At 29.9% G+C, this 27,884-nt stretch overlaps 1 protein-coding gene across 2 annotated transcripts; it reads left to right on the top strand.

Moving 5' to 3' along the window:
- Nucleotides 1-403: 403 nt before the first annotated feature.
- Nucleotides 404-25,219, top strand: LOC113394347 (schwannomin-interacting protein 1 homolog). Of its 2 annotated transcripts, XM_026631627.2 has the most exons (12): nucleotides 404-647; nucleotides 13,049-13,406; nucleotides 13,487-13,647; nucleotides 13,807-14,843; nucleotides 15,423-15,514; nucleotides 15,762-15,859; nucleotides 17,038-17,164; nucleotides 17,444-17,650; nucleotides 18,563-18,738; nucleotides 19,540-19,680; nucleotides 23,840-23,973; nucleotides 24,217-25,216. In XM_026631627.2, the coding sequence occupies exons 2-12, from the start codon at nucleotides 13,055-13,057 to the stop codon at nucleotides 24,296-24,298; spliced, it is 2,607 nt and encodes an 868-aa protein (XP_026487412.2). In that variant the 5' UTR covers nucleotides 404-647; nucleotides 13,049-13,054; the 3' UTR covers nucleotides 24,299-25,216. The 2 variants fall into 2 exon arrangements, with proteins under 2 accessions (XP_026487412.2, XP_026487414.2); XM_026631629.2 differs by lacking the exon at nucleotides 17,444-17,650 and having other exon boundaries at nucleotides 24,217-25,219.
- Nucleotides 25,220-27,884: the final 2,665 nt, after the last annotated feature.

The following is a 27,884-nucleotide window of genomic DNA, read 5'->3' as shown; positions in this document are numbered from 1 at the left end:
GTTTTAAAGTAATGTTATATTTAAGAACTGTAATCAAACCAAGTTTCAGACGCAGCTGGTAACTGGTTTAAAGGTTAAGGGTCGTAAACGACTAATCAATAAATATGTAGTAGATAGTTACTACTTTTCCATATCTTAAATACATATGTCACATGCTTAGGCATTATAATTTATTTTTCTTTTAAATACTGTACTGTAATGAGTAGATTATATTTATTCCATTTCATTGTAAAATTATAATTTTTTTTACTTTTAAAAATAAATTATGCAAACATAATAAATTTATTTGTTTAATGAAGAAAAATAGAAAATTAATGAGAAAAACTGGTCGGTTTTCATGGAAACCGGCGCGACATTGGCGGCGGGCGGGTGCGTGCCTTTGCCACGCGATCATTTTGCAGCGACTACCGAGGTGGTTGCACGCCGTCCGCGCCGCCCACCGCCAAACCATCCCTTATGCCATAACCTCGTTAACTTGAGTGACGTAAAGCATTCTTATAACTAACCGTGTATAGTGAACGACAATCGGGGACGTGGCATCGCTACTTTTAAAACAGTGTCCGCGAACCTTTTAAAGATAACCTTGCTCGCTGCATTTATTATTCAGTGGCTGCGCTAAGCTATAGTCAGGATGGCGCCCTTTACAGGTACAGTTACTAAAATAGTTTGTTTAACTGAGTCCTGTACAATGTCTATATTTTTTAATCGTTCTTCGCATTAAGCTTTATATAGCTTTGTTCTAGTAGTCTGTTGCGCGTTATGTTACACGATGCACAAATTTTTGTGATGTTTCATTTTATAATACTGGTTAAACAACATAAATCACACAGTATACTAGCTCTACATAACAATATTAATATTAAGAATTTGTAAAATGTATTATTAGAAAATGTTTTATAAAACCCTTGTTTTGCAATTTGAGTTTCGTAAAATGTTTGGTTCCCTTTAGATACAGCCTTTTTCTATTAGGTTTGTGTGACACGTGTTTCCTATATACTTTTCATTTATAATAAAAATCATTTATAAAATATATTTTCATTTCCTTTTAGGTTAAGCCTTATAAGAAAATCTATGAAATTTTCTCATTAAATTTCATTACTTATTCAATTCTCGATACAGATATTTTATTAATAATAATTTATTGTTTTAAGCAAAACAACCACCACTTGAGCTTGACCACCTTTTATTCTAGATTTACTCTAAATAAATTAATAAACACCTTTATATTAATCGGCAATAATTCATTAATTTTAACTACCACTCAAGTTACGACATATCAATTAGTATTGATTGAATGCAATGTTAGTTTATTGATCACAACGTTATAATAAAAGGTAGCTTTGTTGAATGATACAGTATGACACATATATATATATTTCTACTTATTGATTAATTGTTAATAAATGTTATTTCTTATTTGTCTATAGAATTTATCTTCATTTACATAAATTGTGCCTTTTCTTTACTTTCTAAGTCAGGTGACATACTATTACACTTATATCAATATTTCATTGGATTGACAATTGTTAATATAGGATACGAAAACCATTAAAATAGGTTATGTTATTGTCTTATATAAATTTTGCAAGCAACTATTTTTTAAAGTTTCATATAAAAAGTTAAATTACTTTCTATTTAATCGGAGCGTGTATAATGGTTATGTAATATGGTTTTAAATAGTTGCTGTAATTTCATGTATAATGTTTGAAAAACATGTATTGTAATTCTGTATACTTAACTTCATATGAGAAAAAGTAATCGCGTTAATTTTAATGTATGTAATAATTTCGAGATATTACACAGAAAAAATATATCTCTTGATCGAACTTAATCCTTATGTATTCTTTAAATAATCATCAATCAGCAAACTACACATTGTTTGGTTAAGTAAACATTTCAATGTGTAAGTATATATCTTATTTTATTACGTATACGTTATCTTAAAATGCTACTTTAAGTACAAGTAGGCGATGTTAGAGCGCTACCCAGCCTTTATTACTTTCGGTACTCATTAAATATGTCGAGTACACGCGTTTCAATGAAAACAAGTAAAAATATTTTATTTAAAAACAACGTTTTATTTTCACAATACGCTGTGAGCAGCAGCATCAGTACTATTATAATTATAAAAATGATTTTTTAAAACTCTCATATTCTATTCGAAATGTCTATATTGATATAGACACTGTACTGAATGTGTTAATTTAAAACATTATACATTTTCAATGCGAATTTGTTTCGAATATTAGTTATATGATATATTTTTACTTTATAAAATAACTTTGTAGCATTATTAGCAGGGCTTTATACAGTTTGTTGAGTACATTGATTGAATTGGTTGCGTGAGAAGTGCTTACGACGGTCGTAGGGGCTATTTACGTCGCAATCTATCCATTTATTCTAGGTTCGCTTTATTGTAACACAGTATTTTAGTTAAGAATTGCATTTTCTAACACCCGTTGGGAATATTGACTGATTCATTCTCCCTAGCTATTTGAGCCCCGTTCGATGTATTAAGCTATTGAATTTCGTTTAATTGGATATGAGCGAGGTAAATGAGATCTTTTAGAGGGCTAACTTTAATGTGACTAAAACGTTATTATATGGTTGCCTGCGTACGGATACTTTCAAATCAATATAATTTATTGGTATTTTCTTCGGTTTTCATTGTTTATTAAAAAAATTTAAATACAGTCAGCATCTCATTTGTCAATTGTCATTAAACAAAGAAAATTGGACAGACCAAAATAAAATCTATTTCTTAATATTTACGTGTTAAACAATGCAAAATATATAAATGTCTCATTCCTGATTTTTTAACCTTGAACCTTTATGTACCTATATTATCATAAAACGGTTCATGACTTAGAAAAAATGTTTATTAATTATTTTTTCTTTTATTGTACGTCCCCTTACGTGTGTTACTTAACTTTAAAAGCATGTTTTAATGAGCTCCTATCTCGCTTTACAGATTCTTCTTCTAATTGGTCTACTCTACTTGACGTCTTAGGTTATGTTGCTTTCCTTTCTTTAAAGGTCTATAAAAAGACGTGCCTATATTTTTTTATTTTACTGATATAGTTCAAAGATGTTAAGATTCTAATTTACAATATAAAGTAGTACTTAGCATATTAATCAATTATTATTTTAATTTTTTACTTTTAAATAAAAAAACAGCAACAGTTTGTGGTCTGGCTGAGGATTATGATTATGATGAATTAATTTAATGATAAAGGATCTACTTAATTATTTTAAAATGTTTGTCGCGAGCTATTTAATAATTACTTACAACAAAATCAAACGTACCAACGTAATTGTAGGATGATTTCATTCTATAACAGTTTGATAACATAATTTGTGTTAGGAATATATCATATTAGTAAGATGTAGTAATTTTGTGTTAGGTTACTAATTGTATATATGATATTTTACAGTATCCCAGAAGATTATGAACAGTATGTCAGTGGTTCTACATTATTAATCAGTATACATATAATGTAAATAGTTACTAAACAAGGCTGAGAACTAAACAGCGATAATTATACAATTTGATATTTAAATTTGGTTAGTGATACACAATTATTTCGAGCAGAGAGAGTCGTATTAAATATAATTACATATGTATTAAAAATGTAATTTCATAATCAATACTTATATCAAAATACTTACTACCGTGCCAAGAAAATTCTGTGTCTCTTCTCGTAACGACAAAATAATAAGACTATTTATGAAAGTATCTTTCACATATTTATAAATGACAAATAGAATAAATTGCTTTTAAAGGTCGTTATTTTTTCGTAATTAGCATGAAACACATTTTTAGAATTCGGAATATGTAAATGAGGGGCTGGTGTGGGTTAACAGTGTCGCTGAAAGCACATGCTTGAGTTATCCATCATTGTAGTGGCCATTAACTAGAGAGGAAAGGGCGAGGGCGCGCCGGGTCACGCCAACGCTCGTCCGTTTCGCTGCAAATAACGTTAGATCACGCCCGCGCTGTTTTTGGACTATATATTAAGAAGACAGTCATACAAGCCCTATTATTTAACACATCATCTTATTAATTTTATTAATGAAAACTTCGATGAATTGACATATAAAATTTTGGGTCTATATAATTATACAATAAACGTGATTAAGCACATTTTGTGAGAGAACCGTTACAAAATGACAAACCAAAAAGTACCACATTGATAGTACATCAAAGTTCTTTCAACTTTTTGTGTTTTCTCTTCCGAATTTTCGTAGGCAGTAGGACCGTTTTTATTTTAGAGTATACAAAAATTTCATAAATTTTGGCCGCATGTGTCATTACAGTAAAATTTTCCCTATCCATTTTATGAATTAAAGTTTTCTATGCTCCTCATGAGTAGCGGCTTGAACTTTTAATAGGACAGACACTTGAAGCTGCTCCTGTGACGCTAAAAGTCTTTGAATTTCTTTACACGTTTACATTTCCAGCGGCTTGATGAAATGTGTCAGATCTTAATTAAAAATATGTTTTCTCCTGAAATAATCTAACAGTGAGAATCTTCATATTATTCGTTTCAGATTTTCTATTTGATCCAATTTAACTTTTGACAAAATATTCTTAGGTATATATAGCAATAATACCTATGTATACTCACTAATATACTTTTTTTTCAGATGGTTGAATTTAATTTTCTGTTAATATATTTAGTCGTTTGTGCGAATGCGAATATTTATGTGTTAGTTACTCATTCATTGTTTCAGTTTTTTTTTTATTTACATTAGGTAGGAATAATAGCAAATGGGGGCCATATGATGATTAGGGATCACCATGCCCATAGACTCACTTTCGGAGCTAAAATGTTATGTCCTTTGTAGTACCCAAGCGGGCTTGCACAAAGCTAATAGTTTTTTTTTTACTATTTATATAAAAGCTATTAAATAAAAGATATATGAGATACTATATTTTAATTTACGCCAAGCGAAGCGAACGCGTAATAACTTGTACGAGTGTGCTATAAATAAAATTAATACGTAAATATATGTATTGAATACGATGAATGCTTTCAGAGTTTTATCTTTTATTACTATTTATTACCACTACTGAGTCGCATCGCGGGGCTTTTGAATTACTAAATAGATATACTTTTTTCGTATTCGGTTGAGTGCTTGGAATTAAAAAATAGGTCATACTTAGCTTTCAGAAGACCAGAAATATTTTAGCAGGAGAAGCATACACGTCAAACAATTTATGTAAATAAATATTTGAATAATTATTTGAATTATATTTTTAAGTAAAGTTACACAACAGTTGGAGGTAAATATTCAATATTTTTAGCTGGAATCAAACAGGGTTTTCAATTTTCAATCGGCAGGTTTCAAACTTTTATATTTAAATAACATTTTATTTTTGACTTTATAAAATTTCTCCTCACGTAATTAAAAATATAGTTTTCAATTTTTTCGTTGTCGTTCTTATAGTTTTCCAATGATAGGTTTTGTAAAAATAATATTAAATATCCGGCCACCTCATATTATACCGTGGTCCTTTTTAATATAGAAATAAACAAATATTATACATAATCAGTTTTGGGTCAAGCGACCTCTCCACAACCAGTCTACCCAGTGCTTAAACGAGTATACATCTTCATCAGACATACGTCCCACTCACTTTTTTCTGCGCAACATTCAAACATATTGCACGACTCACCATGATGAAGCACGGGAGTGCTTTACGATCAAAAAAAATGTTTCGCCTCATTTTGGCATTTATTTTTATTATTATTTTCTAGCTGGTTCACAAAACCAAGATAGATTGCGTACCTTTTTGTAGATTATATTAAAGATTATTATTAATGGACATCAATTCTTAACTTTTCAAAAATTTATTTAACGTTATAGTGTGTATCAATCAAATGTCAAATCTAATAAAAATGTTCACAATTGATAACTGTAAGTTATTTCGGATAATTCAATCAAAACTTCTCTCTTTAAAGTTTTCTACTGATAAACGAGTACAAAATAAATATGTTAAAGTTCTGTAACAAAATTAAATTGAGTTTTAATATTTCTATACATTACTTCATTCATTCATTCATCGAAGTAAGACAAAGATTTCAAGAATGAACTACTTGAAAGATAATATAAACTACTTATATAATATATTCCGACTCCTCAGTTTATTGAGAAGTCATGATCGTAAACTGAAACGCAAACATAATTAAAACTAAGTATATTATATTTTCTTAAAATATTTATTGATTCAATAAGAAGGACTTATTTCATTTCGTAGAGATATACGAATAATAAGGATTTTTAAGGTAGTATATAGTAGTATTAGCTCGTAGATTGTTAATATAGAGTTTATTTAATATAATACCGAAGGGCCAATTCTATTATGCCAAATAACTACGGAACTATTGCTGTTACGCCGCATTCTAGTCTAAGGAAGGAACAATAAGGGGATGCTTATCGTTTATTGAATACTTTGAGAGAAATCTTACATTTTATAGTCAGATATAAAGTCCTATTGTATAAGAAATTGTAAATGAAATTTGGATATGAAATTTTATTTTTTTTAATTTAGTGCTATTTATAATGCCTTTAACTATTAGTTATAAGAAATATTTTATAAAAAAAAATGTCTTAATTTTGAGATACTAACTTTAACTTTGACTGTTATGAATTATTATTTTTGTGAACGTTAACGTAAGGAAGTATTCTTTTATCAATACGAACTGCGACGCACCTATAATTTCGAAAGTAAGTTTTTTATCCAATTTTCGGACAGCAGAGGAAAGTAGTATCATCGGGTCAAGCGACCTCTTCACAACCAGCCTTCCCAGTGCTTATATACATGAGTATACATCTTCATCAGCTATATGCCCTACTCTTTGTTTTCTGCGCTCATTCAACCATGCCAATATGTGGTTAGGAATGTACAGTATTCAATTCCTCCTCAATAATTCAAAACGAACAGTCAGAAAAGGCATTGCACTATATAACACAATTTAATATAGTCATTGTATATGAGGATTGATATTAATTCATTTGATATATATGTTACTGTAAAAGCTCGAACTAAGGTAAATCTTAAGATTTTCCAGTAAAACCTAAGATTTACCGACATGAGTTGGTAAATGTAAGTATTTATTATAAAGGACGACTTTTTCGGACTTTTACCATTCCAACCTAACTTAACATGTAAATCGTAAGATTTACCAAGTGAATTATGGTAAAAGTTCGAATCCCAAAGTTTTATGGACATTTACCATTCACAATAGTTCGAGCTTTTACAGTAACATATAGATTACTAGTCTAGTCAATAAAATTTATTTTATCCCTCACTAACTCAATAAATTCCTAATTAATTAATGCAAGTATTTCCTTGTGATCGTTGAATGCGTTTATTTTTACTTATTATAAGAAATTTATATTACTCTAAGAACTTAAGTAATACAATTTATACCACAGTAAAAGTATACGTATAACATTTAATAAGGTAGCTGGCCGATTGTGTTTGCTCTGCGGCTGTTAGTACGAAGCTCCGTCGTTTTGCGCCTAAATTAAGTACACTAAACAAAGGCTGTTATGTCTCTACAATTAACAATTATGACGGAAAATTACTTTATATAGAGGCTTTTGCCTTAGCTTATTATATTATTAAAATACAAAGAATGTTTGGCTTCTTCTAAACAATTATTTTTGATTAATAATTAATTATTTATAATTTTTAAAAGAGGCTACTTTTTTTGGCTATTTTGATCAAATCAGTGATCAAATCAGAGATGTGTTCAGTATTCTAGATTATATCGCTTCCAGCAATAAGTAGTGTTTGCAAAATTTAATGTCAATTGATTGCGTGGAACTGGTTTCGAACGTCAGTTGCAACGTTTGATTCATAAATACATCAAAAAAAGTTAATACATTAGAATAAAGCAAGGACGCAATGAACAGTATTTTAACGTTATTTCTCGAGCCTTATAAAGTAGATTATAAAAATGTGGGCTTTAAATTCATATTTGATTATGTTCTGAGAACACACTGTAGCTAACATTATTTTAATTATATTTCAAAATTCCCAAAAAACATTTAAAAAAAAAAGACTATTTCCGAAGAAGATCCGCTTGACTTCCATGAGGAGAAAGATATTTACTCACGCGACTGATATTGCTTTACGGATATGTGGAAAGGGAATTTTATTTTACCATGAAAAAAGGATGTTCTTAATAAATGGATGAGCTCTTGGGCGCCGGCTCTAAGCAAAAAATCAATTCGCTGGCAGCTAGCCATGTGCAGTAAGCGTCTATGGTAGTGCTTCTTCATTTGGCGCAGATACGTATTACGACTTTTAGTAGTAATTTACGTCGCAACAAAGCTATTTTTTGAATTGGGAAATTTTAAAAATAGTCCATGCTGTCTACTTTCCGGAAGCATCACTAACTCAACGGTGCGTGTATATAGAATGGCAGGCTATGGTTAATTCGCAGGTTCAATCCTGGATATTGGCATACCCATTCCTTATACCAGGTTAACATTTAACTTAAGGGATAAATACGACAGTTAGTAATTGGTTAGAAAGGGGCATTGCATGGGTCCCTTTTTATATTAGTTGTACATAAGTACTTACTATATCTCGTATTAAACAATTTTCTCTTATAACGATATCATAATATAATAAAATTATAAATAGCTTTAAAGAAGATGTTACACTAGTACTTGTAGGTACAATGAGTAAAAGCTAAATATTACGCATTGGTAAATATGCTACGATTCACAAAAGCCTTAAACGTAACAAAAAAAACTAAGGGAACAAGCCTTTTTAACCATTATCATTTTTCTTATTTAGAGATAAAACACTTAATTTATTTCTCTATAAATAAATGTACTTGTGAACGTCACTTAAGGGCACGAATTAAAATTTGAATTCAAAGAAAGTAGAGGTTTCCATTAAGATCACTTTTGTTATTTTATTTGACTTAATATTGTTTGGCTGAATATTGAAGGCAACAAGTGGAATTTAAAGGAATGAAATTGGGTCTCTTGTCTAGGTGTTAAGCCGAGTGAGTATTGTGTTTTCATCTTTGAAGCGTGAATTAATGAAATCCTTTACAATTAGTTATCCACCGTTTAATATTTTATGAACTTTCTTATTTGAGGTAAATTCGTATCAATAAAATCATTTTCAAATAAACAATTTTGATATAGTATTTTTATTTTAGATAATTTAGGTTTGCAAATAAAAGTAATTCTGTTTTTTTTTAATCATAGATTTATTGTATTTATATATTAAGTAATATGTAATTAAGTTAATAATTCGTATGTAAATAAATATTATTATTGAATGATGATATATAAATCAACGATTTTTAAAATAATAATTACATACTTAATGATTTAATGAAATAAATGTTTTGACCAAAATTAAGCTAGATACAAAAACAATTTTCCATAAAGTAAATAAAGTTCCACATTCAAAAAAACTGAAATAAAATAAATGAATTTATGTTCGTATTATGAGATATATATAAAGAGTTATATTGATATTTTACGTAAATATTACCCGACGAAGTTTATAACGGCTTATCTGCTGTTCGTGGATATAATAAGGATTGAGGTCGACTATATGCTTCAGAATACCTATTACGTTATTCCCTTTTATCCGTAATAAAGACTTTAGACATTAAATAATATTTGATATCTTATTTGATATAGATTATATTTTCTGCAAAAATTAAATTATTGCTTTTTCATGAAACCCAAATTAAACTTAAGTGGATTTACTAAGTTCACTTACAAGCTGTCAGCATATAAGCATATAATAAGTTTATATAATAAAGTTTTAAAAATATACGACAAATAATAATATACTCAAAAATATGCCTCTATTAAGGATTATATCTACACGACTTTTGTTTATTAGGACCTGAAATAATAATAGAAGATCGGAAACTGAATCTGTATATACTCGTATATATATATCCACTTAAAAATATGACAAGCATATTGTTTTTTTAATTAATATCTCATTAAATCAAAACCTTATGTCCAAATTACAATATTTAAGCATACAAATAATTGAATTTTTAAAACAATTTGACCTATTTTTAACGTCTAGCTTAACTTACGAAGTTACGTGTTTAAATATTCATTACCAATATTGCTTATAAAAGCTGATGACATTTTAGTTTGTAAATATAAAGTAATTTAATTAATAGTTGATTAATTAAGTAAGTGCGTCTGTGCTACATATTAAAAAAAAAACACTAGAAAAGAAAACAATCTCATTATTTATTTGTGCTTTTATAATAAGTTTGATGCGATCGATGGATTTTGATGAAAATGTCAGTGCATTTTTTACATACGCTATGTACAATAAAAAATAAATGGTTTTTCATTTTTTGTTCGCTTGCCCTAATTCCAATTATTGTAATCTCTATCTCATTTAATTTGTATACTTTTTGTCTGTTATATATAACAAAGGAACTTGGTGATTGCAACTAATTCTGTGATCTTTACCAACCCTAAACTAATTCTATCTTTTCACGGTCTATTTAATTCTCATTATTTAAGAGCGATGTGAGCGAGTAATATCGATGTATATACCGACACTCCGACCATTCTGGAAGTTTTATACCAGGAAGTTGCCGAAGAAAAACTAGGATGTACGCCAAAATCAAAAACTTATATTCAATATGTATTCAAGTGTTATTAAAGGCATTTTTTTATTTTTCGGCTATACTTTTTAACCTTCTTCTGTATAGCAAATGTAAACACATCTTATATCGAAAAGTTGTATCCATGTAAACATAAAATAAAACTAGTTTTCAACGATATTTGTTCCCTCTCTATTGCTTTGAGTATTAAACCAGGCGGCATTACAGGGCTTATCTCTATGCCAAAGGTACCACACCACGTGCCAATTCCGTTATATAAAACTAGTTGCGCCGCGTTCAAATATCGGTCGCAATTGCAAATACAGTCCTCACAAAAAATTCAAATTCCAGTATATTTCGTGTACTCGAGTACTATGTGACTTCTTATTTTTTTAAGTATTTAAATGTAAAACATATTAAATATATTTATGAAATCGAGTAGGGGCAATAGCTTCTGAAAAATATAATTATCAGTTGGTAGGTATTTCATATTTAAAAACTGTTAATATAAACAGAATTTTCTCAAATTTACCTATTTTGCAATTGCAATGTAAGTACTTAATATTTGACGTGTAGTGTTAGGTATGTATTGATCCATTTTATAAAAATAATTATGATGCCATACATAGTACTTAGTGTCTGTAATTATTTTTTTTCATAGTTAGGCGGATGAGTAAACGAGCCATCTGATTGGTCATTACTGCCCAACGACATTGGCGCTGTAAGAAATCCATACATAGCCAATCCGCCACCAACCTTGGGAGCTAAGATGTTATGTCTGTAGTTACACTGGCCTTATCCTTCAAACTAGAACGGAACAATGCTAAGTTTTTATTTTGCGGTAGAAAATCTGATGAGTCAGACAAAGTCATACTATCAATTGAATAATACGTCCTGCGCTTCTTTATATTTTTAACACCTCAAAATCATTAAAAAAAATACATTAGTAGTAGTGACGTGTTTTGTTGATATCGTGGTTTCATATTCAAGGCAAAACGTCATTCACCCATTTTTTTTTTCCTTTTTTACCTATGGCATAAGCTTTGATAATTAATTTTTAAAATATTATAATATTATATAAGATGTTTACACTAAGAAGTGTAAATATCTTTTTATTTAAGAAGGGCCAGACTCTCGCCCCACTCCCTATTTATGCGAATTATTATTATTAAATATACAGCTTATCTATTCTTCTTACTCGACACAGCAAATTTTACTTTCTCCATATTTAGTTATCTCAAGAAACTCAGTAGGTATTCATGTCAAGGATAATATGAATAATGTATATGAATTAATTATTTGTAATTAAATGTCCTGGATTAAAATAAGATTAACGAATTCTAATTATTCTACGCAAATAGATTGAATCCAATAATTGTATGTCTCGCTTAGTATTGGTTTTTTTTTAAACTACAAGCTCAAAAATGTTTATTGGAGAAGGTAAACATTTTAAATATATTCATACATAAGTACTAAATAAAAATGTAATTCGTTTAATAATACGTACTTCTACACTAAAACTCTGCATTGCACAATGTCCTTGACCATTCCAATTGCGAGTTGTCGTGACGTGGCTTTCTTTTCTTCAGGTTTTTAATTTGATTTATTGATCTTTGAACTGTAATCATAATTTGACATATTATTTTATATAAAGTATGTATTTTAACAATATAATATATTCTATGATTAACTGGTAATTTAGTTAAGTAGGTACATTCAAGTAATATAACTCGTACTACTTGATCTATCCTTACTTTTACGTATTTTACCCATGAATTTTATTATATGTCCACGTGGCAACCTATTATGATAATGTCGTCCTGAGCAATTTTGGTCACAGCGCCCAATCGCAAGTGAGACTAGCGAACTAGTCAGGACATATTATATTACACAAATATTTGCGCACACACTTGTCACTCTCATGATCGGATGGGATGGCTAATCCGACACGACCAGGACCATAGGCTTTACGTGCTTTTCAAGGCACAGGAATGTACACAATTTCAATTTCCAGACTTCAGGCTGTTACTGAGAATTTTTCGATAGAAAAATCAAGAACTTATTACAGGGTCCAACTAGCGTCTGAACACAAAACCTCGGGATATGTGCTCTTATATCAAGCCGCTAAACCAAGGAGACAGTCCACGTATTATAAATACGACAATCAAGGACCTTGCTCGCTACTTATGATATCAGATATTTTTTATTTGATTGTTTGTTACTCATAATTTTCAATAGCATAGTTCTTCTGCGTTAATATAGTTTTAATCAAAATGACTTTATCTATTCCTAAGGCATATCATAATTCTTGACTTTGTAATCAAATTATACCGAAAGTTACTTTAGCACACATGGGTCAGCTTAACCCCAATAACTACTGAGGGCTTAAATTCCTGTTTTAACATATTTTTATTTTGTTACAGGTAACCATGAAGATCCCCAACGTCAACGATAACGGAAATGTGGTTGAGGATGATGTAAACGTAATATCTGAGGATATTAACAACATAAGTTGGTTAGGTTCAAACAATATAGAATCAAAAATAAACAATAGTGTAGAAGAAAACATTCAATTCAACTTAAACCGTAACATATATTCTCCTGATATTGTAGAGAACAGAACATTAAGTTCAAAACCACTAAATAAAGAGGAAAACGAACCTATTGTATGTAACATACAATATAGATTAAATCATAAGAAAATAGAATATTCACATATTAGTAAGGAAAGCGTGGAAAAAAGAGAGCAGACAAATTTATGTTGCCAAGAGAGTTCCACTGGTAAGTATAGTAAATATTAATTTATATTGTTATAATATCAAGGTTTATTTACATTAAGTAAACCATAATAATTGTTGCAGTCGACGCTAATGTGTCAACAAATACAACACCTGCTGATGAAGAACGAGCTTTCGATCTTTCGGACTCTGATGAAATGTCTGAAAAGAGTATACATCCCGTGCCTCGTGGAATCGTAAATCCAAACTATCCCGGCTTTCAGCACTTAGCTCATACTTTACAGGTGACATAATCTTTATTTGAAACCTTTAAAGTTCAGCAACTTAACCTGTTCGTAATAAAAATACAAACGAAGCCATAAGAATGAAGGAGATTTTTTGCACTATTACATTATTTCTATAACTTAGTATATTTTTATTTAATAAACCTTAATGTTACACAGGAATATTCGTCAAATATTGAGCCCTACTATCATTCGGAAAATGACATGACGGACGACGATTTGGATGCAGATATTATTGAATCAAATTATAATGTTTCTAAGCATTTTAATAATGAACAACTTAAGGGAGATAATAATAATGAAGAAATTAAATGCGTTGAAAAAGAAAATGTAAACAAAGAACAGGAGATAAAAAAATCTATATGTACTTCTAGAAACGACATTCCAGACCTTTTAAAAACTATATCACATAATAATAATAATGTCGATTCAGCAAACTATGATTTCAATTGTTCGACCACTGATATAGAAAACAATTTTCACACAACGGATATCATAGGTGACTTTAATAAGGAAGTTGAAGATGAAATAAGACACTTATTGAACTACAATATAAATATCGAAGATGATTTAGAAGAACTTAGAAAGGATATAAAAGAAACTTTTGTGAAACCAATAGAAACCACAATTAATAATATAAGTGACGTAGTAAATCACGTTATAAAAAAGCTAGTAGAAAACGACGGTTACGATAAAAACGACACTGTGTCACCAGACCTTGTCAATGACCATGAAATGGAAGACGTTACTAATATCAATAAAGAAAATGAATGTAATACAAGGACCGAAATGAATATAAGTAGACCAACATTTTTATTAATCGATAATAATGTTGGAAACAAAATAACTGATGCTATTTTGTCTGATGGAAAAGATGAAATTAATATTTACGAGGAGGAATACGACACGGAACAGCTGAGTCATAATGTTGAAAACACAATTAAGCAATTAAGTACTGAGCTAAGAAAAATTATCCCAAAACTGAATGAAATGCGAGAACGCGATAAACTATGGGCTGAAAATAAAAAAGATATACCTGTTATTACTGATGGAAATTCGAATAATATACTACCTTGCTCCTCGAATCGTAATTGTGAAACAAGCACACGATCCCGTCATCATGAAGATAGTATCAAAAGGAGCACACAAAATAAGCTAATTTCCAAAGTTAATCAACATTCTATTAAGACTTATGTGTATGTCTTTGTTTTTATTATATACGTATGACAATAATGGTAAATTGAAGTAAATATGAACGAGTGAGGGTCGGTTCCGTTACTATATGTTTGTCCGAATCGATACGAGATGAGGAAGATTAGAGTTTTTATTAAGTCTAATTTCTAATCTTCAATTCCTATCGAATTGGCATAGTCGAAGAACTTATGTTGTTTGATATATAATATTAGGTACTTTTCTATTTGTAATATAATTCAATGCGTAAATCCAAGTCGTGACCAATTTTCGTTATATGAATACTGAAACATTTGTCAGTGGAAAAAATCAAGTTTAAATCAATAAGCCATGTGTACATATAGTTCGAATGTTGATCGAACACGAAAGTTTTAAATAGAATTGACGCGGTCAATATGTAATTCGAACGAATTAGGTAGTGAGTATTATTAAGGAACAGCTGTAGCTTGTTAAGTCAATTTAAATTGCTCGTGGACGTAGAAGATTTGAATAAATCGTGTTAGTTCGAAATGAGGTGTGGTTAAATACTTTTATATACCTAACGTTATTCATCTGACAGTAATATTGTGATTTATATTTTTCAGTGAATCAAAAGTTAGACAGAATTTTACAAAAACTGTACCAAAATGTCAAAATGCGTCCGTCCGTAAAAACGATCAGATTGAATCAGATTTGGGTAAGTTAAACCTACTTTTAAAAAGGTACCAATCCTGTATGAATTTATAAAAGCTATACGCAATATTATTATATAAATTTATTAAAAGTCTTTTATATAACACGTTTACTAGTTATAAATTGAATAGAGAATTTTATAGTAATGGAAAATAAATTCAAATTAACGTTGCAATATCTATGCTAAGTACATATACAGTTACAGGTTACTTCTACTGGTACTACATTTATATTTACAATTTATATTTCAGATAGTTTCGATGTATATAATATTGAAACAGCGTTGCCTAAGTTAGATTTTGATACAATCGAAAGCCACCTAAGAGCAGCTAAAGATGCTGAAAGACGTGTAAGTAAATACTCATAATAAAAATATATTGAGATGGTGATCGAATAATACAATCGTTATATCAAAATAACTTTGTAAGTGCCGTATTATCTTATAACTTTAAATTTGGCGCTTAATAACAGTAAATGTATACATTCACATTTGGTCCACGTCTCCTTCATCCATGCATTAACCGTTAAAATTACCAACACAATTGGTACTCAGTTTAGCTTTCTACCGTGATTCAACAGTGTAGGCAGTCAGTCGTTCTTTTCTTAATGTTTTGTTACATTCATTTTTGTTCAAAAGTTGAACAGATCAGACTGCTTGTCGCGTGTTCGTACTACGTTGTGCTTCCTATCGTCTTTTTATTTTAAATATAAACAAGTGTGATGGCGTCAATGCCGTATTTCAATTCTGAACAAAGGCATTATAAAAAGGATACTAGATTTCTTTTAGATTTATATACTATTACGTATGATAATCACGAATCCGTTGATAATATTTGCTGTTTAGTGAGTATACCTTTTATATTTTATAATGATATTCGATAAGCACTGTGAAAGGTGTAATAAATGTCCAATAAAAAGCAGACCATAAAGTACGATTTGGAGAAAGAAAAGATTAAAAATGGAACACGTATTTGTCCTTGCCCTAAATGTCAATTATGACAGGAATGACAGGATAGCAGTTAATATTTTTTTTGTTTATACATGTTAATTATACGTTGAAAAAAAAAAAACAATTGTGCCATTTATTACCAAAAATTGAAAGACTGATTAGTTTTAAGATGTTTGAAAGTTTTTTTACAAATTTTAAAAGAAAGTTTAGGAAAACATCTAGTGAAATACCAAATACTGTTGACAATGAAAAGACGGGATTTAAACGAAGCTTACATACAATAAAGACTAAGTTATTAAAACCAAATGTTCCTGATATACCAATGTATAATAATTATTACAATGATATGGCTCTAAGCCCTCGTGCTAATGGTGCGGCTGAATGTGCTCAAACAGAAATTGAATGGCCAACACTTTTAGACAATAATCCTAATATATTAGATAAATTTACTAGAATAGTTACTATAACGCCAGATATTCCTTCTAACAGAGAAGTAAAATGAATATATTGACTGACATTTCAATTGCTCTTTATATTATACAGTCATGAGTATTAACTTCTCATCGTAATATTTACAGAAACGCAATGACAGAGAAGAGATCAGGAAAAGATTGGCCATGGGTGTTGATACTGATGAGTATTATAGTTTAGGTCATATAGATCGACCGGGAAAGAAACCCAGCTTACATTCAAGACTACAAAATGGTAAGCACTTTCTTTCGGAATTCAAAATTTTTACTGTGTATAGTAAATTTGTTGTTTTTTAAAATAATCGTGCCTGTTGTGTTGCTTTAACTATTATGGGATGGATAAGTGTATCCAGAATTATATGCTATTCATAGTACATACTTAAAGGAGTGTAAAAATTTGGAGGGTAAATGTGTGTTGTATTTAACATTCATCACATATTTTTTAAATATTGCACATTGCTTCATTCTATACTATCTGTTTTGCTAAAAATTATATGTGCTATGTATGGTGCAGGGAAAAATCTACAAATATGTTTTATGAACGAAACTGCATCTGACAATGAATCTCAAACGTCAGATATTGAAAGAAATTTCAACTGTAATAGTAAAAGTTCTTCAAGATCAAGTTTATTTAGCAAGAACAATTTCAATCATCCGTACCAAACGAGACCACTCTCAGTAAATATTACAAAACATGAGAAAAATACAAATACTCAAAGTGGTAAGTTATTGGAAATTATATTGCATGGCAAGATATCGATGTAATTGTTTACAAACTTTCTCACAGTTACTACAGATTTAATACATAATTGCTTTTGTAAGTTGAAACAAATGAGTGACACGGCCATTTTTAAGAAAGTCAATATTATCTAATACCTATTTGGTTAATTGTCTAACAATGACTAAATATTAGTGTTATTTTAATAATTTAATTTAATGTTTCTTATTATTTATTTTATTTATTGTTGTTTTCAATAGATTTAGTGTATTTTGTAGATGTTTCACTTTTAATTATTTAACAAATATGTTAAGCTTATGTAACATTTAGAATATCATTTTATGCACTAAAATCACTGGCAACCTGAAATCTATCAACAAGTTGAAGGTATTCAGGTGTTCATTATATTTGAAATATTTGATGTATCTAATTATTTACAATTTTAGTAATTAATTTAAGTAAATATCAATACTAGCAGTGTTTATTTTCTAATCCAGTATTTTTTGTAATTATTGGCAATCATATTATTTTCTTATATAAAAATATAATATTTATATATTTTTTCCACTACTCTGTCATATTTTATAGTTTATAATAAGGTTTGAATAACATTTATAACAAGGTCAGATATATTTAGGTGTGTTCTTTTTCCTCTAGAGAGACTCATAGTTATAAAAATTAGTGCTTATACAAGTATTAAGTGTTATACAATTGTAGAAAGCTTAATATTTGTATGTTATAGTTAATGAAACCAAATTATTTACATTAATGCTTCGCATAAAACCTAACATGTCATGCTTCATGGGTTGTATTTAGAAATTAACTTTGTTGTATTTGTATGCATAATATGTATGTATATATAATAGCTGTTTGATAAATAACAACTTTAACATGTTTCTCATGAATATGTTGCAGGTGCAAAGACACGTCCGACATCTCTAATGCTTAAATCTTCTAAGTCACGATCAACACAATCCCTCGGTCAAATTGAATTTAAAGAGTCAGATTTTTTTGCTTTACAAGCAACACTTCAAACAGAAGCTAGGATAGCATTGGCTCAGGCTAAAGAAATGGCTCGTATACAAATGGAGGTAATTGTAGTTTTTCATTAATACAATTACATGTCTGTAAACAAAGCTTTAGATTGTTGAATGTTCTAGTATAACTACAGGCACAAAGTACATAACATCTTAGTTCCCAAGGTTAATGGTGCAGTGGTGATATGAGGAATTGTTAATATTTGTTATAGTACTAATTATTCTTAAGTCTATAAGGGATTGTAGTGACCACTTATCGGCAAGTGGCCCATTTGCAAGTCAGTCTACCTATATGACTTAAAATGTATGTAGTATTTTTTCATTTATTACATGGATGTTTTTAAATGAATTCATTTATTTATTACCTAATATTTTAAATGTAAAATTAATGATTTTGTGCTTTGCCATTTGAATTTAGAACAAAGTCAAAACATTATCAAGTAAATCTTGGAAATCTTTAGACACTGCACATCCTATTATAATGATTATCTTATTTGTGTCTATCATATTCCAATTTACGAGGCTTGAATCTAGTGGTTAGCTTATGAAGCTGGTGATTCCGACATCCAAGGTTCAAACTCGGGTCCGACTCGGATCAGGCCAGTTTGAGTACAGTACTGTACTGCGAGTTGGGAAATTGGCAATACTGCCAATTTCCTAAAACACGAAAGCACGTAAAGCTGTTGAGCAAATATAATGCAAATGTGGTTGCGCATAGTTTTATACTATATATGTATATAATTTTGCGTCGGTGAACGACATAGTCATGAGGACTTATTTCTAGAAAATGAATACTTATTGCATATAGTGTATGTATGTAGTAAATATTTGAAGTATGTACATATTGTGACGCAGCGCGAGCGTCGCACGCGCGCCGTGTCGCCGGTGACGGAGATGTTGCGTCGCAGCATGGAGAAGGCGAGCGCGCCGCTCGCGACCGACCGGCGCCGCGTGTCGCGACATCTGCTCACCGACATGAACATCGCACAGTTGCAGGTTCGATAAATACTTTTTTGAAATTGGAATAATTTGGTATTCGAAAGTTTTTTGTTCATAAATTTTTTTGGCGATGCCGGTAACATTTGCAAGACATAATATTTTTTATTATTTTCACATGATTAAAAATATAATATCCAATATAAACAACATTAAATACAGTAAGTACAAATAATATCGAGCAAAACTTTTAAAACTCTAACTCAACTCATGTGATCGTATGTTAAAATTAATTTATTTATAGATATTGCATATAATTTGATATGTTTTTTTTTTTTCGTAAATTGTTAAATACATTTTTTTAATAACCAAGTGGTAAAAATTCAAAGCTATCTGTAACGGATCCGATTTCCGTAGTACTGACATACATGTATGTACTACAAAAAAGTAAGAGAGTATGTATGTGAATATGTTATAAGGCAAAAGGATATACTTACATAGCTTGTTTGAGGGATATCATGCGTAAGTGAATGAGGACATATCCTCATTACGAGATAAAGATGAACGCAAGAAAAATACCTCACTGCCGCTACTAATAAACAAGCACAAACGAACGATGAGAAAAAAATTGGGACACAGCAAACATACACTCCCAACGTGCTTTCTTGCTTAATTTAAGATTTGCTCAAGGGCCAGTTGCGAAATCTGTACACGAAAACCGTTAATCCGGGCCACGCACGGCCAAAACTACTGGGTCTAGGAAGCTGAAATTTTGAACAAATGTTTATTTTATAATATTTGGTCCGAATATAGGATATTGAATAGGTAGATAAGAAATAGGGTGTACCTCATATAAGAGCCGTAAAAATATCGATAAATATTATAATTACCTTTAAAATTATTTGTTAATTACATACTAAAAATAATTTCATAATATAATATATATTTTTTTATTCTTAAAATGTTTTTACATATAGTGCTGACTGCGAAATTCTAAACGAGTATGAAAACTCTAATTTATTCAGTAACCTTGTTGCAATATAAGATGAACATATAACAAGATTTTTTTCACTCGTTTATGATAAGCTGACCAACTGAAAAAGATGAATATATTTTTTATTCGTAGTGGAAACAATTAGCAATACACTACACATTGTCTTGAAAAAATATCCTTACTGATAAATGGAATCAACGGTTCGTCGATCACGATAAGACGGTAAAACAAAACGGGTTTATTGTATCTTTGACGTCAAAAGATAAAATTTTAAAAAAATCGTGAACTCCTGTAAATGTTTATTAAAAGCATTAATTTAATAAATTAAATTATTATATTTCTTCAGAGTCCGAATAAAATCGGTAATTCTAATACATATATAGGTAATAAATTTCGATTGTCAATCTAAAATAAATCTTCAGGTACAACAAAAACGAATTCGATGGAAAGATACACCGACAGTACGAACAAAATATCTAATATGTTTATACAAAAGAAAAGAAAAAGATGCGTATGATTTTAATTATGACATCAAAAAATGCTTCGGAAAAAAGGTGGTTCTTATTTCCGCCGTTTTTATACGACTGCCCAAAAGTGAAGTGTAATGTTTTCAGGGTTCATCTATGTACGTATTTGAGTTACCTTATACGAACGCAGTTAAACCTTGACAATATCGAGAGTGACACAAACTATATTCACAAAATGTGGTAGGGCTGGGTAGGTTGTGGTAATTTTAAAATTCTCGTTTTTCGATTATGGAATATCGCCGTGACTTTGTGTTACTACTAGTGTATAGTTGTTGTGTTACTGCCCGATGTTAATGCAATACTTAATTATAAAACAATAATAAAATCGACTAATAAAATAATATTTACAATATTTAAGTAATTATTTGTGTAATCGGTACGGAACATTGTGCATGAACAAATTCTACTTGTCAGTTATTTTTTAATTAAAAATACAAACATCGGGTTTAATAAAAATACGATGTGTCTTTTTTTGTTATTATTATTTTTTTATTTAATTACGCTTTGATCTTGCCGTTTTATAATTACTGGAACGGACATTGGAAAAAAACCGTCTTTAAAGTTTTTGTCGTCTTATAATAATCAACATTTCCTCATTATTTTAAAATCAAAGCATATTTAAATCATGCTCTTTTAAAACTTGGCTTAAAGAATTCTTGGAAATACTCGACATTTTTTTCCGTGACCTTGCAATTACGTACAACCTCAGGTTCGAATCTTGCCGAGTCAAGCGTTACATTTCGATTACAATGGCTATTGTGCAAATGCATTGTTTCGTCACTTCAACGTCACTACTGCTTCTTTATAAAGTACTGCTATTTGATGATGTAAACGTACTAATACCTCGGAGCATACTTTATTCACCGCGTTCCGATTTTACGGACTTGGACTCGGTACCCATGATTCATTAAAGTAGAGCATGCGAACGTTTGTTAACTAATAGCTTCCTGTAAATATGGACAGAAACTCCATTATCTGGTTGAAGTGAACGATTTCGAGCTTATTGTACAATACTGCTTCGATGCGGTTTGTTTGGGTCTATTTTTTGATGACTATAAGAAGCCGACTTATAAACGATAATTTAGCATTTTCAAAGTAGCTCTTAAATAAATAGGATTAATAATCTGTCACTGAAGAAGCTTCTTATAGTAAACTATATCACATTCACTCAACAGTACTTCTGCCGCCAAAAAGCTACACATTGCAATGCTAGTGTAATTACAGACACCAGGGGCATCCTTGATGATAATTGAAAAGTGGTTTATAATTCTTGACAATCTCTAAAAGCGAATGTCACCATTAACAATAAGATGACTAATATGCTCGTCTGTCTACCAAAGAAGGTTATTAAAAATATAACTACTGCAGGTTGTTAATTACTAATATTGTGGTCCGCTATCCGCACTTCGAAATTTTATTTATTCTCGATAACAATCATATGAGATCACCAGTTCTATGGTGGGTGGCACAAAGTCGCGGAGAGTGTCCTTTTGTTTATTAGTCAATTTATAGGTTCCGTTATGTTGCAGAAACTCTATCAAACCTATTTTAATTAATATATAATTGAATTGAAACATATATTTGTCGACAACATTTTTTCGCTGTCAGTGCACCTGTCCCTGTTGCCTTCTAACGGGAAGGTAAAAAAAACCTGTGACAAATAATGAAATCGAACTTTGCTGTCAGCTGTTGCGATACTCACGTAGAATTCGTTTCGTAAAACATTTTTTTCACCGAGCAATGAACATGTTTATCTTCGCATGTAATAATAGAACGGTTTTTAGATAAGTACATTATAAAATATTAATGATAATTTGCATTTTGATAAGAAAAAAATGTAAAACATATTCATAAGTAATATCCATTGTCATTTTTCAAGCCACAATAACTTTGTATAAACGTACTCGCATGATTTCAACTTATTTACGAAAAGCCAAGAAATTTCAAAGCTATTACCATAACTATTATTTGGAATATTTATTGGAATATTTTACTCAAAGAAAAAAAATATATAACTACATTCACCGATTCTGTCAGAAAAAAAAAACAAAGCTGAGTATCTTCATGCACTGCATAAATGGTTATTATTGTATGAAAATAATGTGGGCTTGATTATTCTCAAACACATTATATAAAACTCCATGATTTTGTGAAGTTCTCTCATCTAAAGATTTATCCTTGAAATTTAGCTACCATTTTGACAGGAAATAAAAACACGTCAAATCAAAGTACAAAACTCGATTTAAGAATAGAATTATACGCCAAAGGATAACTCCTTTGTGGACATTAGAAATATTGAATAGAAAAATCTATTCAAATAAAGCCCAGGAACGCAATTGATCACTCCCCAACCCTTTAATATTATTCGTAGCTTACGTGTACAATCGACGTTGTGTGTATACTATTATAATATTTTATTGGTGCTGTAAACATTATCATTGATTTTTCTTCTATTCCTACTACTTCTCAAATTACAACTAACTTTATCTAATTAACTAATTTATCTATGCCTTATAAATGTAATATGTGCTTGTTGTTTTTGGTACGTCACTACAACACAATAATAAATCCTCGCATTTTGCTTAGAGATGGTTTATGGACCGGGGAATAATACAAACATATTTTTTTTATAACATGCTTAAAGTTGAGATAATTAAAAATATATTAATTAATTTATAAGCGTTTTTGTCTATTCCAGGTGATAGTGAACGAACTTCACTCCCAGATCGAGGCTTTGAACGACTCACTAGTGAAGTTGCTGATGGCTCGTGACGAACTTCACATGGGACAGGACTCCATGCTTGTGGATATTGAAGATCTCACCCGATACTTGTAAGTGTCCGAATTAATATATTTATAGTGTCTTTACATTAGTTAAATAAATTATTTTAATAAATACTACATTGCGAAATCGTGAAATTGTAAAAGTAATGTTTTACGATAAATTTCTTTTCATATAGGCGAATTTATATTTTTTTACATTTGTATGTGTGTGGTTATCTGATAGTGCATTCAGTTGATAAATGGATGAAGGAGCATATCTTGTATATAATATTATAATATTACTATTTTCAGAGGTGTTAAAGAGCAGACGAAGAAGACCAAAGGCACTACTAAGTCCGGAGTCAAGAGGCTCACGTCTTTAGTGCACAAATAAATACACGATATAATCTTAGCTACGTTTATTTCTATTTGTTAATGTTAATATTGGTCTCTAATTGTATTGCCTTAATCATGTTTAATCAATTATATTAAAAAGCTATCGACTCTTATACTTCAAGAAATACATTGACAATGTAATAGTTTCAAAACATCATACTGAAGGTAGTTACGCAGTCTCGACGTAAGGCGTTTGAATAAATATATCATAAATTCCATATACATACATACATATATGTTTATATATAATATTAAATTAGCTCCAATATAGTACAATTCATGTCTTGTAATTAAATAAAGTTAATCTGAATCGATGGAACTTATTGTGTTTAGGGAAATTTACTTTATTATTGTTGATTTGTTATTATAATGTTTCGTCACGTTTTGATAAAATTTAATTCATTCTTAAAACACAATACGTCAAGTCTGGGCGGTAAGAGAATGCATTTGTGACGGGTCCGTGATTGAATGGACGACGAAGAATTACGTTTAAATAACAATAACATTAAAAACATTAAAATTACGTCAACTTACAAGTAATTTTAATTAAATTATATTTAACGTTATCGCGCAAAATTGTGTCAAATGTTTATGTTCGTATGGTATCACTAATCATGATCAACTGACTGACGTCAGGAAAGCAATCTCTCAACGGCCGGACTTAATATCACTATAATTAAATGTACCTGCGGTATTTGTATTAGCAATATCTTAAGTGCCATTAAGTACGTACAGACTGGACCCGCCATTGTACCGCATGTGTGTTTGAACATTATTGTCATCAACAGTGATTGGAATAGATGCAATACATTAAATACAAAGATATTCGGGATGCCGGATTTTCTGGAAATTTAATGTTAAGTAAGCTTGCAAAATCAACAATTAGTAATTTCCAAACGATTTCGAGATCGTAGAACGCTAGAATTTCTAAAAAAACTCCCATAAATGAACACGTGTTACATTATATAAAGTATGATATAATAAAACCCGTTTTTCATTTTGGGGAGTTTTTTTTAGTAATTCTAGCGTCTATCCAGAAAATAGAAATAAATTAAAATATTTCAAAGTTGTAACAGCTCTATGTGTTTGTAAAACCTATTCCGATCACCGTTCATCACAGATCACCCAAACCTTAACATTAGCTATATATATAAAGTTTGTATAATTTCGTTAAATTGTGTTACATTTATAATATTTGTATATAGGGTTCCTTGATATTTCGACTAGGAAGCTATTACGGACAGTCTTCGTTTTACGTCGTTCCGTTTTACGTAAAGCATTCGTTTCACACCATTCCTTGTATATAATATTTGGTCGTATTTACGTCTCACAATACGAGTACATCGTCCACGTACCGTAATAACCATCGTACACTTTAAAAGTTACTACTATTTTACTTAGTGTTGAATTCGATTTTCTGACAACAGTAACAATGAAATGGATCTCGTTGTACTAATTTAATAGATTCTATGTACTAACAAGATTACCCTAATGAACTAGATCTCGTTTCGTTATTAAGAAAGTGCTACTAGTATTTTAATTGATTGTTTTGAATACCATTTACTAACGACAGTAAAATATTCGTTCCGTTTTACGTTAAATATCACTTGTAGTTTGCCTCACGATTGAATTCGACATAGTAACATCATGAGTATATTGTCGTTTCATTTCCGTTACAAGTAGTAACAAATATACAAGCGTTTTAGTCGTCGACGACGTAAAACCCTGACTGCCAGTATCTTATATCTAGTTGTATATTCAATTGTCCGCTTTAAAATAGACATTAGCTCATCTAGGGTATAGCGTATATTTGTGATTTGCAAATTAGAGAAATATTTTTTCATGATAGTGCTCATTTAATAGAATAGTGAATTTCACGCCTGCAAGGCTAACGGCGACGATCACAGGGTGGACAAATATTAATCTTCCGGCTTTACTTGAGATGGAAAAAGTTAGATATTTATTCGTCTTTTATTTGAAGAATTACAATAATTTATTAAAAAAAAAAAAATACTATCCAGTTTTTATCTTGTGTTGAATGGAATGTCATCATAATAATCACGTGAGTGTTATTAAATTCGATAATACATACCTAAAATTATTTAGATATAAAGAGCACATACCGTCTATATAATGGTTGTGCTGTAAATGTCGTTCCAACGTATTCTAATATCAGCTCGAGAGTCTCAAACAGTAGATAACTTTAAAGCTTAGAAATCTTATAATAGATATACACATAGTTAAGCACATACACGTATTCGAAGTTAAAGATTCTGTTAAAAAATTGGACAAAACTAAGCGCATGCATTCCAAATAAATTATGATAAAATATAACGGACATAGACAAACTTTATTAATCCTGTTTATTGATATAATTAAAATTAATTTATGATAACATTACTCCTGGCATGTTGTTACAGATAAAATTCTCCTATTATAAACTTAGAAATGAATTTTAACTGTTAGTACAAGATTTATGTGAAATAAAATATATGGTCGCAAGATTTTTAAATGATTCGTATTTATACCGTTGTTTTGGGCGTCTTGATATGTTTTTGTCGGTCGATGTAATTTATACGTGATACTTCATGTACTTGTTCCCTTCTATTCCCAGAGCCATGAACTCTATATTAGTCATATGAATGTCTTTCATGAACATCAATTATTATCAAAACATAGTTCAGCCTTCAAGGATTATATCAAAGTTCGTAGTTAAACTGATTTCTTCAAATCATATCTGTAAGTATTTGTCTATGGTATAAAATATGGCGTCCATTGATGCGCGCTTTTGCGGATAAATCTATGCTAATTCCTAGCCAAAAAGAAGCTATAATCTTTTAAAATTTAAATATAGCTTCTAGAACTAATATTCTGCGGTAATATATGTATATCAATAAAAAGCCTATAAAATAATCTTGAAACTAAAATAATAAAAATAAAAACACGAGTAAGCCTTTCGAAGTAACTTTAATAATATACGTAATTGGTGTAAAATTTTTGTTAAAATGTTGCAAAAAAAAAACGTGTATTTACTTGAATGTAACATGATATTATCATTCTGAATGTATCATAATAACATTTCTTCAAAAGACACAATGTTCTCCTCAAAACAAACTACCAATTTGTATCATACGTATGTATATTCTGTTTTGCGCGAAAAAGAGACAAAATATACCCTACGAATATGAAAAGCATTGTTACTAAAAAGAGATACATATACAACACAATACTCCTGGCAAACTTTCATCTTGTATGATAAGTTTTTAGTGTTTAATGTGTCTTGAGATAAAACATCGTTGTGATAATAGTTATTGAAGTAAAACTTTTTTGTGTGCGATGAGTAAAAAATTCCAAATTTAAATTCATCCTTGAGATAAACTTTTCTAACTCAAAGAGGTTTTACTTCTGTCACGTGTAGTGATTTAAGTTATTTTTTTAATATCATCAAACATTTTTATTACAAATTTTGACCAATAAAAATGTATTGTTGACATTATTATAATACTTTTCTAGTGTGTATTGTATGTGTTTGTAAAAGGTATCTAAAAACAAAGTACCCTTAAGATACTTTCTTCGAATTTATT

The sequence above is a fragment of the Vanessa tameamea genome, chromosome 4 (genome assembly GCF_037043105.1).
Source record: "Vanessa tameamea isolate UH-Manoa-2023 chromosome 4, ilVanTame1 primary haplotype, whole genome shotgun sequence".
In the NCBI taxonomy this organism is placed as follows: domain Eukaryota; kingdom Metazoa; phylum Arthropoda; class Insecta; order Lepidoptera; family Nymphalidae; genus Vanessa; species Vanessa tameamea.
The sequence above is the reverse complement of the archived record's forward strand: the minus strand, read 5'-3'. Positions and strand labels throughout refer to the sequence as shown.